At 43.1% G+C, this 14,458-nt stretch overlaps 1 protein-coding gene across 1 annotated transcript in view; it reads right to left on the reverse strand.

Moving 5' to 3' along the window:
• The window catches only part of DCC (DCC netrin 1 receptor), a 280,795-nt gene that overhangs the window by 163,555 nt on the left and 102,782 nt on the right, over nt 1-14,458 (reverse strand). The window contains exons 6-7 of the mRNA XM_050716343.1: nt 11,954-12,108; nt 10,023-10,143 (exon numbers count right to left, since the gene is read on the reverse strand). Of these exons, the coding sequence (XP_050572300.1) occupies nt 10,023-10,143; nt 11,954-12,108 (276 nt within the window). The remainder of the gene's footprint in view (nt 1-10,022; nt 10,144-11,953; nt 12,109-14,458) is intronic.

A 14,458-nucleotide genomic window follows, 5' to 3' on the forward strand; every position in this document is an offset into this window, starting at 1 on the left:
AAAAAAACCAAGAACCCGAAAGCGAAAACAAACAAGAAGGTAAACAAAGACTATCTAAGCTTTCTTTAATCCCGGTTTAAAGAAGAATCAGTTATTATGAGCTGAGAAGAAAAGTCTTCATAATCCTTGTTAGACTCTTCTACAGGGAGCCAGCCGACCAAAAGGGTTTTCCAAAACTTTGAGAAATACCAATACTGACCCAGTTGCCTGCCCTTAATTTCAGCTGAGTAACTCTTCCTTTTGACCAAGATAAATGCAAGTGTATTGAAAATCTGATTTCCTTAAAATCGGACCAAGGCAGAGCTCTTAACCACGGCTCTTACCCCCGCGAGATGGATTCATTCCCAGGCAGCCGCCGTAAATCAGGAACATGGCCACCTAAGGTCATTGTGGGTAAGCCAAAATCTATACATGCAGGACATAATTTAGAGCCCGGAATAGCTGACAGTACGACAGTTTGTTCAGCGCTCCTCATGCAGGGGATGCTCAGGTCTGGCCGGGAACGAGGGTCCTGCTTTGCTCCGGCGGACACAACGGGGGCTCCCGGTGCGTGCTAGGTTTTTTGGGGTGCCCAACAGACAGGGAAGTAACTGTCTTCCTAAAAATAATCTGTCTTTTCCATGTTCAAACTTCATTTGTTTTGCATGCTGTGAATGCTTTTAGAAGCATCCCTCCCCTCTTTGGCAGGGCTTTAGGAAACCGAATGGAGAAATGTGTGAATTCCTTCAACCTAATCTTTGCTCTGATGTTTCTCTCTGCAGATAGGAGCCCCGTGAATAGGAAATGAAACGGAGTGGGAACACCTTTCACCCCCAAATCCACGAGGGATTTGGCCACTCCCGTGGGATTATTGGTCCAAATCCCATTAGGCAGCAACGCTGTGTGCTGGCTGCAGCTGCGATTCGGAGGCGAAGATGATAATTCCATTACAGAATCTGCAGAAGGTAGACCCATGACAAAGACACAGAAATCCTTCCGACTGAATAAAGATTATGCGATGAAGTTAAAAGAAAAATATTAGACGGGCTGAAGGGGATAATGTCCTGAACGTGAAAATGAAGTGTTCGCTTGCAACGGATGGTCCTGGCCAGAGCCAGGCTGCCAGCTCCGCGCTGCCGTGCACGCAGCCAGCAGGGCTCACTCCACCCCATCATTTCCTCGGACCTCTTCAAAATTAACTTCTGCCCTGTGGAGGAAAGTGACAGAGGATGCGGAAATCAATTCTCATCTCCACTCCGCTGGTAGGAGGTCGCTGACTTGTGCAGATCTGTCACTGCGCTGATGCAACCGCAGCTGAGAGGAGGTACGTTCGAGGCAAACAGGACCTTTAAATAATCATGGTTAAGAGGCCCTTGTTTCAGAAACCCTCCGTGCAGCAGCCTGAGCAGGGCAGAGCAATCTTGCAGCACTGATAGCACCGTTTGACCCATTCACACGAGGAAAATTCTGCTTTTTCCTACGGGAGGGGCCGGCGCGTTTAAATTTTGACAGCACCGATTTCAGCCTCCGTGGTCCAGGACAGGTACCTTTTGATGGCTGTTCACCTTGGCCCTCTATTCCTCCGAGAATCGGGGTGTTTTCTGAACAAATAACGCCTCCCCGCTTTCAAGTCACCCCTCCCCGGCTCAATCTTCCCCTTCCAGGGAAAGCAACAGCAAGGCGAGAAAGCTGCTGAATATAAATAGGAGCAAAGCACATTATAATTACAAATCTGGCTATCCAATGCACAGCTCTAAACCCTGAAATGATAGGCTGACACTGTCATCCCAGCCCAGACACCAATTACAATTACATCTAAGCGAGGCCACTGAGCCAGACAGGGGAAGGGGCAGATGAAAGATGCACCTTCGCGGGGATTCGGCTCCTCGACTCCCAAGGAATTTCGTTCTGCAAATTATCAGCGAATCGCCTGAGCTAAATAATTAACGTTTAGACAAGGTGCACGGGAGTATTCCCAAAGAGCGGTGGAGAGGGTGGGGGAGAAAGAAGGGACAGAGTGGAGAAAGGGAGGGATATGAGAAGCATAAGGCTTTTATTTATTTGGTTTTTTCCTTATTACTCTCTGATCTGCCGGGTGTAAATAACCATACAGACAGACAAAGTCCTGATAGGTCTGAATCAGCATCAGAACCAAAAGAGAAAAAGCATCCTCCCCTTGCCCCCGTGCTGGTGCTGGGCACTGTTTTGATCTTAACAGACTCTCCGCTCCTAAACTCAGACCCAAAATCGATTTGTGAGCTCATTACATAAATCCATATTCAACTATTTCGTCTATATTTAACACTACAACAAGGATAGGCAGGGTGAATTAAATGGATTTCCTTCCAGGTGGCAAAGAGCCCGAGTTTCTCCTTTCTCTTCTAATTCTCTCCCACCCACCTTTGGCAATGCTGAAAAAAATCACTTTTTGCACACATATAAGGGATGACAACGCTACGATTGGAGGTGTAGGTGCTAAAGGGACCAATACATCCGTCTCTGGAGCGATATTGGCAGCACGTTTTGGTGCCTCATGCACGTGCTCTGTACTCTTTTTACAAGTACATTTTCAGCAGATACCAGGTGACGCGCGGTATAGGAAAGGCATCAGTCAACACGAGCAAAGGACGTGCTCGTCTGGCTGCTCATTTTCCCCTAAATACAGCCACCAGCTTGACTGTCTCAGAAACCAGCTTCAAGAATTTCCAGAACATACCCCATAACTTCTCAAATTAAGGGGATACAAAGGACATTTGAGGTTAATCCTGGACCCTGCCGTATCCACTGCAATGGCGAGGATACCGTGGCGCTGCACAGCCTGTCCAACCCTCAGTACTAATTCTGAGGCTGAACAGGTCCAAATAAACTCTACCCTAAATGTGTACTTTGTAAAAGTCAGGTACCATTGGTCCTGAGTATAAATAAAAGCAAAAACTCATATAATATCTTGCAGTTCCTAAATAGGGCCACATGTAAGACTGCACGTTTGGGGGTTGTTTTCCCTAAATCTTTCCATCAGGAAGCAAAGATATGAAGTTAATATGGCTGACAAATATGCCCGGAGATTAATTTGATGTTTCCCCCATAAAGCAAACACGTCCAGCTATTTCTTACCCTTTCTTATCGCCGATCAAACGGCAGCTCAGCAAATAGGTTTCTGCCGCGAAGGTGACAAGGTAGCGCACTACATATAAAAACTCATCAGCACTCAGGACTGCAGACAATGCATCTCCTGACCTTATTACTGGCAAGCTCTGCAGTCTAACTTCACCTCTGCTTCTAAAGGAAGATGTTATGTTTAGGGAACGATCAGCACCTGGAAAAGGGGGGAAAAGAGTTGACGGAGCGAGGAGTTAAGTTAAAAATTAAGCTTGGGAAATGGCCTGAAGGTCTGAAGTTGATCACCCAACTATATACGTGGTCGAATGAACAAGCCTACAAGGACATGAGCCATGCAAAGGTGACCAGCCCATAAATATCTTAAATTCCTACCCAGTATCCAGCTACAAAATACAAAAACACTACGCTTTCAAATGTAGGTATCTTTAGGACACCTTAGATAACCAGGAAAATTGAACTCATTTGAGCAGAAGGCACCCAAGCGAATTACTGGGAGGTTTGCAGTCAAACCTGGGCACACCAGGGTCAGACTAACAGTTTCCAGCACTCATTTGTCTTTCCTCCAATAATTTCCCAATTCCTCCTTTAGAGGCAGTTTAAGAGGAAGAAAGTCTTTGCCTACATAACCTACAAAATCCAATCGAGCCCCATGGCAAATATCCCTCCGAACATGCACAGGGCCACGGACCTCCACGAACGGCCGTGACTTCTGACACCAGCGCTGCCACCTCTACTTACAGTAAAACCGTAATCACAGAACGTACACACAAATAGGTTCCTACAAGCTGTAAGGAGCCTGAAAGTTCAAAAACGAGGACACGCAGCCACCCCAGCAGCCTTGGGAAGCCCCCGCCGGAGGCACAAAGAGATGCACTGATGCCAGACCCAGGCGGCAGCACGCTCCCGCAGCCAGCTCTTTGCAACTTCGCTGACCTCACCTCAACCAGGAGCTTCTCCAGAATTTGACTCGGAGCCTTTTATGGATTTTTTTTCAGCAGCTTTAACTGAATGTGTAATAGGTTGCGTTGCTCTCGGTGAAAACAGAAAGTGCTGACGTTATACAAACCCGAAGGAGCGGCTCTTGATCGAGCTCTTCACAAAAACCTGTTTTCTCTGCTCTCAAATTGCTATTAAAAAAAAAAATGAAGATTTTGGGTATGTAAGCCGAGTCATTCATACGCTACTTGTGAAAACCAAAAGGTTTCCTTTTACAGGTTAAAATAATAATAAAAAAAAAAAAAATTAAAGAGAACACTTACAGTAAGAGTTCCGATACGAAGCTATCATACTAATTACATTCAATTGTCTGGAAACTCATATAAGACTAGAAATTACATCGCTTCCACATTTAAAACATAGCACTTCAGTTCTGCTACCCTGCCAAATTAAATTCTGACACATCTTGAAGTTTGGGAACTAATTGTGCAGTTATTTATTCTATCTCGTGATTCTTCTGACATTACCACGTAAAGTTAATATACGGTAAGTGATATTTTCATTAACACCACTTAAATGTTAATTGCCTTCCAGTTTCCCGGGACTATTATTTATCAACATATATCCTGTTCTAGAAACACAAAATCATGGGAAGGCTGGGTTGGAAATTGTAAACAGCTCTATAGGAAATTATTACTCCCCTGTCCTTTATTCAGATTACCCTAAATCAATTTTAATACACAGCTGTGCTTGTGACAGTAGGTCTTCCTCTCTTATACGCAAGAAATTTCACAGTGTTTTCTGAAAAAATCTGTCATGTCTTTACAGAATCTTTGTGCTTGGATCACTCTTTTGTTCTATGCTCTTTTTAATTTTTAAAGAAAACACGAAGACGTTTGTAAATGACTGAGGAAACACAAATGTTTGTGTGTATCTGACTGCCACCTTACAACTAAGATGTGTTTTTAGTATTTTTAGGACAAGATCAAGCATCCCCTACCTACATTAGCTGTGTCCGAAGCTTGCCGTTAAGAACAGACCTCTGGGAACGGGCGGTGCTCACACCTGAGCATTTCTCTCCATAATGCTCCCTGCCTGATTTCTACTGTGTAGTTCTTGAATCTGTTACAGTTGAAAGTTTCCAAAAAAGTTCAATTAAATCCAAAGAAAGCAGAACCAGAAATGAACTCAGGAACTCAGCTGATCCTTTCCAACATCCCGTGGCAGGGTTAAAAATACCCCTATTATTCCTGGAAAACGTTTGCCTACCTTGTTCATGAAGACCTGCAGAAGGAGAAATTCTAAACGTCTTCCAAGACGGTCCCTTGCAGAGCTTTGGTCAGTCTTCTGGGCACCTCTACTGTTTCTAGGATGACCTTTATATACCTTTTTTTCTTTTTTTAAACCAGAAACATATTCTGCTGATTTCGTATTTTTGCGTATGTCTGTTATAAATCCCCAGTAAGGTGTCATAATGTTATGGCAGAGACCACCATAAACGCATATAAACCGAATTTATTCTTACCATTATCGTGATTATTACTGCTTACGCAGTGCAATAAATGCGAGCAGCTTACCAGTTGTGCATACTAAAATGAGGAAGCTAAAGCTCTTGTTTCAGCATGAAAACACACAATGTTGGTTCAGGAGGTCATTCTCCTCCCCAGCCCCGAGCCTTGTGCAGGTCCTTAGGTGCTTTTGCTGCTGTTTTGCTGCCAGAGGTTTCCCCGTAGCATCTCTTTGGCCATCCCTGGCAGCCTAATAAATAAGCCTTCAGAAAATAAATTTCGCATGCCGGCAGAGTTGCCGTTGTCTGGGTTAGGAAAAAAAAATATTATATTTCTATGTACATACACACATTCGACTTTGAAATTTGCAAGTGGAGTCTTGAAATAGCCCCTCACTTCTTCCTTCTGCTCTGCAGCTGCCTCCACGGCACGAAGGAGCTCTGGGAAATTTGCTATTTCTAATTCAGGGCGTTGAGAGCAGACTGGAGAGGCAGCACGTACCAGCTTCCCACGCTAAGGCAGGACCAGGATTATTAGCACGAAGATATACCTGCCTGACCTCTTCCAAAAACTTCCAATTCCTTACTTTTTTCACTCATTTTTCCCAATATTCAAAGCCATGCTTTTATATTTCAGGTTAGTTTTAAGACTAACCAGAAGCAAGACTAACGTACGTTGTTTGGCTCTTCCAACAAGCCTGCAAAAACTAAACATCTGAATTTTAATGAGAAAACTAGCTCCGTTTCTTAGCACGGAGATGGACTGTGATTTCTTAAGGAGGAGGTAAGACTTGTAATAAAGGGAAATGATGCCTCTCAGAACGGTTTTCTAATAGGAATTCAGGGAAAATGATTTTTGGAAATTGATTCAACCCCTGTTTCTTTGTCAAGGAAAAGTAATTTACAAGTTTCCCGCTCTGTCTTGTTATACAAAAATGCAAAGTCCTCGCGAAGACCTTGCACGTGCAAAAGCGTTACGTCTGCAAGCTGCTAAGCTGAAAACGTGCGACGAGAAGCAGCCGCACAACTCGTAAGTAGAGGAATTAAAAAGAAAAAGGATGTGATCGAAATGAGAAACTGAACCACACACAGCTGAGCGCAAGCAGTGGTGTTTGGAGCTCGATGGGGCTCACCCGTCAAGGATCTTCCCAAGAGCTTCAGCTCTCTGTACCCTCCCCATCTCCCTACAACGTCCAGCTTTGGACTTCCTCAAGCATTACAATGCCAAGAGCGAAAGCTGATTTACAGCGCTTTTACCAGTCTCCGAGCGAGCCTATCTTCCTAAGCTGCGGATTTGTCTAGCGAGGAACTTATTGCAGAAACGTAGCTAATAATTACCCCGCTGTATACACACGTTGATGATTTCAGGGCTGTCTTTATCTGATCTTTCACCTGCTAGAATAAAACAATCCCTCCATACATCCTCTGAATATCTGAAGGAGGGATCAGTGAGGAGCTGCTGGCATAAAGCAAATAACTGCCTGGAAGTTCTTTATAGGAAGGTTTTCCTCGGGGATCTTCTCTTCAGCTGAAGTTATGCGTGTCCATCATTCACCACCACGCTGTTCTCTGCTCATTTTCTAGGTGTGCAAATAACAGGCTTTATACAGTTATAAAAATAAGGCAGCCAACGGAGATCTCTTTCAGCTGCTTTTTCTTGCTGAGAATCTGCTTTCTAGTACCTGTATCGGGAGTACATATTGTAGGGTTTGTTCCTTTACCTTCTTAATAGGATCACGCATGCCTGTAGGTTCAGAGGAGTAATTGTTCTTTGGCAGAGTCACGAGGCAGAAATAGAGGCCGGCAAGCAGCCAAGTGGCCTGAGAAACCCAGGACACGTTGGTTGAAGATTATGACAGAAGAGAAATCCTTCAATCTCTCTTATTTATTGCTTTGATTTTTAACGAAATAAGTATTTAAAGCTGCAGTTTATAAATTTATTATAAACTGGTGAGCAGTCTCTCGCTTCGGGTCTAGCATTAAGGTCGTTAATGGGAAAGAAAGGGAACGGGAGAAGAAATAATCCCAGGCGCCTTTTCCCCAAGGGTGCTGGGATCGACAAATGCACTTTGATTTGCTGTCTGATGGGTGTATCGCAACCCATCCACCATCACTTCTTTCACCCTAGTTCATAACGATCTGTTAAGTACAGCGCCTCTCCAGCCACGAGCTCAGCTAAGGACAGAAATTTTATATTTCTCAGGGAGCTCGCCGGCTTTTTGTAGTCTAAGCATAACACCTACTGAAATAGTTTGGAGCCTCCTACAGCCACATCTGGAAGAGTGAAAGCGGAGGCTATTATCTGCGGGAGCTCGCAGCCCATTTGGCTTTCACTTCTCATTTCAGTGTTGGCTAATTCCAATTTAGCCGCGCAGCATTTACAAGGGACGCGCTCGGTCTCAATCGGAGCTCGTTTATTCTTGCTTTAAGGCCAGCTCACGTACTGCTCCTTCAGCTCCTACAGTTACTGGTGGTCAAAACGGTGGATGTCAACCTACACATCTGCAGAATAACGATGGTATGAACTGATTACATCCTTTTACCTGCATTAAACTTCCAATATCTTCCAACATAACATATATAACACGTTTAGCTCTCAGCACGGTCCAAATTATTTGCAATTAATAAAACCAATAACTATCTGTAATTTTATGAATCATCAAAAAACAGCAACTATTTTACCCTGATGTAAATTTGGGGCATAAATCACTGTTAGGCTTTACTTGACCCTGGCTTTCAGAAAACGCAAACTCTGATAACTCTACGCCTTCATTTATGCCCTTTCCACGTAAATGGCTCACCCAAGGGATGCTAGTTATTAATGATCACAGTGAAACTTCTCCAGCTTCCCATAAAAACCCACAGCACCAAGGCTAGGTGCTGCTGGGTCATCGCCAGCCCCCACCAGAGCAAAGCAGAAATATTCCCCCCAGCCCCACCACTTCATCTGCATTTGTAGCTGGCTCCTGCACCAGCTGTGCTTGCCGGCCCCCCCTTCATCTCCGAGGAATTGGAGTGGCATTGTTTGAAGATCTGATTAAACGGCCAGGAAAAAGTAATCCATCACTTAAAAAGGGAAACGGAGACGGTCTGCAATGGCGTCCTGGAGCTCTTTAGGATTTGCTCTTCATTTTCTTCTATTTTAATCCAATGCCCAATGTAATAAAGACAAACACAGAGTATAAAATTTCCTGACAGCACTTCACTTGCGATGACAAGGTGGGAGCAGCGCTCAGTTACCCAGTTTTGCTTTGGTTGATCCTAGGGCCAGATTAAACCTCCCTACGGTAGGAGATGGCCCGTTTCCTTCAGATGTTCGTGCATGCAAATGTAATTCAAGTGCACGAGCTGAATGCCAGATTCAGTTTGAAAGAAACCAAAGAAAATAAAGAGCAAAGGCAAAACAACCCTGCATCTCCCCACGGCGAGATCTGAAGGGGAACAGGTTGGTTTTGAACAGGATGATGCCTCGCTGATCCCTGCCGTCCTTCCTCAATATCACACATGCATTTTTTTCCGCCCGTGAAATCTAGTTTCCAAGTGCTTTCTCATTTTCACCTTTGTCCCTAAGGAAAGATAACCTCATCAGCACCTCTGGTGACTGCACAGAGACGAGGGAAACACTCATCTGGCAGGATCCCACAAGGGCAGGGCTCTCCCACCAAGCTACATCACTCCATGACTGCAAAGATTCTGCTCTTCCCAGTCCAAATCAGGGAACGAACGATGCTTCTGCGCGTTCCCTTGCCCTCAGCTTCCTGGCATCTTCTGTGAGAAGCAGCAAGTGCATCCTGCAGCCCGGCGCAGGTCATTAATCATTTACAACCCAGAAACTTTGAAAGGCTTTTAGCCATGTTTTACATGGCAGCTGGTTTAAGATGAAGACATCTTTCTGTCGGCTTAAAAAAACGTAAAGCAGTAAACCAAAACACCTATGCTCCTGTATAATGCAGTCCCTACAACCAAAGCGCTGTTAATTCCAGAGCGACAGAGCAATATTTGTCCTTCTAGCATACAGACACAAACCTTATCAAACCTCTCAGTGGTTGGCTGCTCTTGGTATCCCACTGCCAAAATGTTTTTTCTTCCTTTCCTCAAGACAAACGTTCTACAAAAGCTTAACACAACTAGATATATAATCCCTTAATGCTTACGGACCGTTTTATTCCACCACCTCACCCATTTATGACCATCTTCTCCTATTTCAGGAGGACAAATCTCCCCTACAGACTGTGAGGCATCGCCGTTGGCTCTTCGTGAGGTTTAGTTGGCCTCCAGAGCCAGTTCTAGGACAAGGCCAGAATCTGTAATTGCCTCAGTGAACAAAATGTCTCAAAGTATCTGAGAGCTTGGACACGCTTTTAACTACAGCCAGCCAGCTGGATAAGTAAGAGGGAATAAAGAATAGTAGCTGCTCGCTTGGGATTTTTATGTTAATAGCATTAATTACATCTGCAATTTTGTGTCCTTTGCATCTTACCAGGCTCTGGGATGATTAGCTGTGCACTGGCCTGTGCGTTTCCAGCTTCATTTTCAGCTACACACTGATAAAATCCTTCATCTGACTTTACCAAGCCCAGAATCCGCAAGTTGCTGCCACCCTAGAGAAATATGGAAAATGGAAAAAAAAGGAAGAGAATTAATTAGAAAAACACCATCCAACGTGAACGAGGATTACAAAACCTTTATAGAACAGCTATTTCGTGAAACAAAGGCACTGTGTATGCAATCTCAGCCCCAGCTCACGTAGTCATCTAAGGACAAGGTCTGTAACAACGAGCATCTTCATCAGAAATCTCTCGACACTTGATACCTTTGCATTTTGTTTGAGGGAAGGTGCCTACAGCCCTGAGGTTGAAGTCGCTTTGTTGCAATGTCCATCCAACACCTTTCTCAAGACTCATCCTCCAAATTACAACCAACCACTTGGTGGTTAGTGCTCTGAATTTTGTCTTGGCCCTCAGCTGCAGGGAAGATTTAGAAGATCTTTCAAGTTCTGTGTCTTTGAACAAATGCTGTTCTGAAGGTCGAACCCTCCTGATGGCTTGAGGCCTGGAGATCCTCAAGAAAAGGTCACTATGCGCTTACTCCATTTGAGAGAGATTTAGCTTTTACCTTCTGTTAGCACAAGCAGAAACCAATTATGTTGGGTAAAAAAAAAAAAAAAGTGAGGGGTGTGCTCTGGCTGAAACGTGCCTTCTATTAACAACAATTTAAAAGTGAGACAGTTTTCATCCACCACATAACCATGACAGCAATAGAGCTTTCCTTTCCTTGGAAGCTTAATGCTTCTGGCTGCTTTCTAATGAGCAATGATGTATAATTTAAAAAAAAAAAAAAAGGTTGAACTTACTATTGTGTATGGCAGAATATATCTATCTCCTGTATGAAAACCACATTAAAACCTTTTTTGATTGGTAATTAAAAGATGTTATTTGTTACAAGGTGAAAAATTAGCACAGAACCAAGCCCTGAACAAGTCACATCTCACGGCCTGTGGACATCTTCACAGTCATTGAGATTTTTTGGGCTCTTTTCCCAATGTCTCAGCTCACTTACAAGTGGCACTGCTTTGAGGAGACCAATGCTTTTGGAAAACTCGGCATAAACTAAGCTTATATAACAGTTGTATTTAAACTAAAAGGGGCTGGACTTCTGCATGGGGATGTTACTTTGGGTACAATGTGCAGCAATTCTCTTTTAAAAATCATAATTATATCAAAACACCTTTCTCATTATTAACCCCCTTTGATTTATATAAAATCAATGTAAGAAATAATTCCTCTCATCCCCCAAACCGTAAGTTAGACAAAACATTTCCTGAAACAGATCTGAAACTATTGCAGGGAGACTCATCAGGTGAAAATTACCAAGAAAAGCACCTTTTGCTCACGTAGCTCTATGGAGCACCAGCAACATGTTCTCTAATCCTTGTTCCAGCACCTTGAAATTTTAAAGATCTTTACTTTAAAGGAGAAACTAAGATTTGTCTTTATCAATGAGCCTTTGCACTTGATCGCAGCCGTCGTTGGTCATTCCTAACCATCCTGTGAGTCTGACTTCCTTGGAGAAGAGATCTAGTATTTCTATTCCAAGGCCAATAGTTATTAAGTGAAGTCATTTAGCACGTGGCAGCCAACGTTATTAACAATAATTTAGATTGGGATCAGAAACTGTTACATCGCTGCAAAAAGAAGCGTACAAATCTCCCTAAATCTGGGAGACGACATCGATGAACTTGCTATAACACATCTCACTGCAATGTTCCTTATTCGCACTAGGAGGCACAAGAAATGTTGTTTTCTTCGGGAAAGCTTCCAAGTTTGTGATGGCAATGATTGGGTCAGGTATCAGAACACATTTCACAACTTAATAAAAAATATCAACCATTCATATAGAACAGATAATTACCACTATCTGAAAATAGTCGCTAGGAATGACCACTTCTCCGTTCTTGATCCACTCCACCGTAGGGACGGGCTTGCCAGACACGGCGCATTCAAACTCGATGTCCATGCTCTCGTAGGCGTAAAGATTCGCAGGGCGAACTAAAAACCATGGTGGAACTACAAAAAGAGGGGGAAAAAAATGAAAGCAGCAATGAGTAAATACAAGTAAAGGTTTAGCAAGTAAATAACCTCAATAAGCCTGAAAAATATCAGAAGTAGGTAGAAACACATCTGTAATTCAAATTATTCTCTTCAACCTTTAACAAGCAAATACTAGGGAAAACGTTTATTCTAGAGAGAGCACTTAATGGTTGCTTTTAATATTCATTTCTAGTTTTTTGTTTGCTTTTTGGCCAAAAGAAAAAATTTGAACTTCACTTCAGGAAACACGCAAGTTGTCTTCCAACGCACACAACACAAAGTAAAATTTTATACAAGTAACTTGATAGTAATAAATTAAATAAATAAAAATAATATACAAAATTCTATAGAAAGTGAGAAGGAGGGTAACAAAATCTCATTCATTTCAAAGGACTGGATGCCAACTGCAAACTTAACAAGGACCTGTAAGTCAACATACGGCAAGGTACATACAGGTATAAGACAAGTCCGTTGACAAGTGACACAGAATTAGAAGCATTTAGAGACATTTTCATCTAAACCAGGACTTCTGACCGAGTTTATAGAAGATGAAGAGATAATCAATAACTAGGAAATCCCTCCCCAGTGATGGAAGAAGAAAAAAATAGTTATCTTTGCTGAGAAGGAATACTTATTAAGCTAGCAATTATCTGTTGCCTTGCATTACTGTAATGTATTCACAGCTTTTCAGTATGCTATATGATATGCTAATTTAATTTCATCATTATTGTAGTACTAGCATGATAGAAATTAGCAATTGGAGGAAAACCACTAATAACGTCACATTCCTGATGAGCCCACTCCCCTCGCATCCAACCGAAAAGCACCCACCAAAAGCCAGCAGCCCATGGGCATTCCCACCAGCTTTCCCAGGGGGACGATGGTCTCCGTTTTGAATATCCATAGTCCCCAGGAAGCCAGACAGGATTAATTTCCAAGTACCATCCACGACTTATCATTTCAGACAGAAAATCCAATTGTATTTCTTGAGCCATCATTCCTGCTGTCTGATTATAATATTTATAAAGCCGTAACATTAAAACCCCCCTCTAAATTAAAAGAAGGTGAAGATTATAAAATCAATTGCTCAGAAGCTAAGAAATGTTACAGTCGAGGCTGCCCTTGCATCCCTAATTCGGACGCCAGGTTTGCAAGGATTTCAGCACACTCCTCAATTAAACCACCAAATTCTGCAGCTTCCCTGGGCGCTCAAGGAGGAGCACGTTCACTGAAAGAGCATTTTAGGATCTGATTTCCAGCTTCCTATTTAGTACGTGGATTCGTGCTTCCTAGTCTTCAAACTCTTCTGTGCAAACAAAACGATGAGTTTCCAGTAGGGTTTCCTTTGGTTCCTTATTTCTGCATGACCCACGTGCTTCCTTGATCTCGAAGGGCTCCGCCAGCCTCCCAAATTGAGAGAAGAAATCCAAGGTACAGGTTAAAGGACACAAGTACTCCCCCCAGTTTTTCTGGACCAGTTAGGTATGACTTAGAGCAGTCTCCACTGAGACTAACGTCTTCCAGTTGTCCACCAGACCTTAAAGCCTCATGGGGCAAGAAGACCATGAGTCAACCCAACCACCTGCAACAGGAAAAGCATCGTGCAAGTGACCGAAGCGTTATCTTGTAGGAATACTATGCAGATGTGCTCTTCACAGCTGCATTTAACAACCTTACCCACAAAACTCTGCCTGCAATCACTTACTTGCCCTTATTGGCATTACAGTTTCCAGCTTGGGTAATAAATGAAAGCAGAGTCCTTGAGATGCCATCTCTTTAATCATACGCTCCCGACAAATCCTTGGAGGGCTCGCCAAACTTGCGTGCACAATGAGGTAGGAGTATTTTGGAGAAAATGTGATTATTTTATTTAAAAACTGTACATAATGCATAAAAACAAGATCAAAATAAGACCGCAAGACTACTACATCAGCTATTTCTTAATTTTTAGCAATTGCTTCTGCTTTAGAGCTAAGTTATCTACACAAATAAGCATGAGCCTTGGGCCCCCTCAGTGTCACTCCCCTGCCAAATCTTCCCTGGTTCTCTTTCAGATCAGCCTTATTTTCCATGCACGTAACGCTTTTGGATACCTAGAAGCTCCCAATCCGGTTCAGATCAACTCCAGTCTGCACAAATTAAATCTGATGAGCTGTCCTGATTAACTTAGCTGCCTAATTTCCTACTGAAGAGGCTCCCACAGAGGTGTGTTCAGATCAGGAAGGCTTTGCCTGCTTTTGGGGGGGGGAGCACACCAGGTTCCAGACCACACAGCTACAGAAGCATGCAGGAAATTCTGCGGGTTTTTCAAAAAAAAAAAAAAAGC

The sequence above is a fragment of the Cygnus atratus genome, chromosome Z, assembly GCF_013377495.2.
Source record: "Cygnus atratus isolate AKBS03 ecotype Queensland, Australia chromosome Z, CAtr_DNAZoo_HiC_assembly, whole genome shotgun sequence".
NCBI classification, from domain to species: domain Eukaryota; kingdom Metazoa; phylum Chordata; class Aves; order Anseriformes; family Anatidae; genus Cygnus; species Cygnus atratus.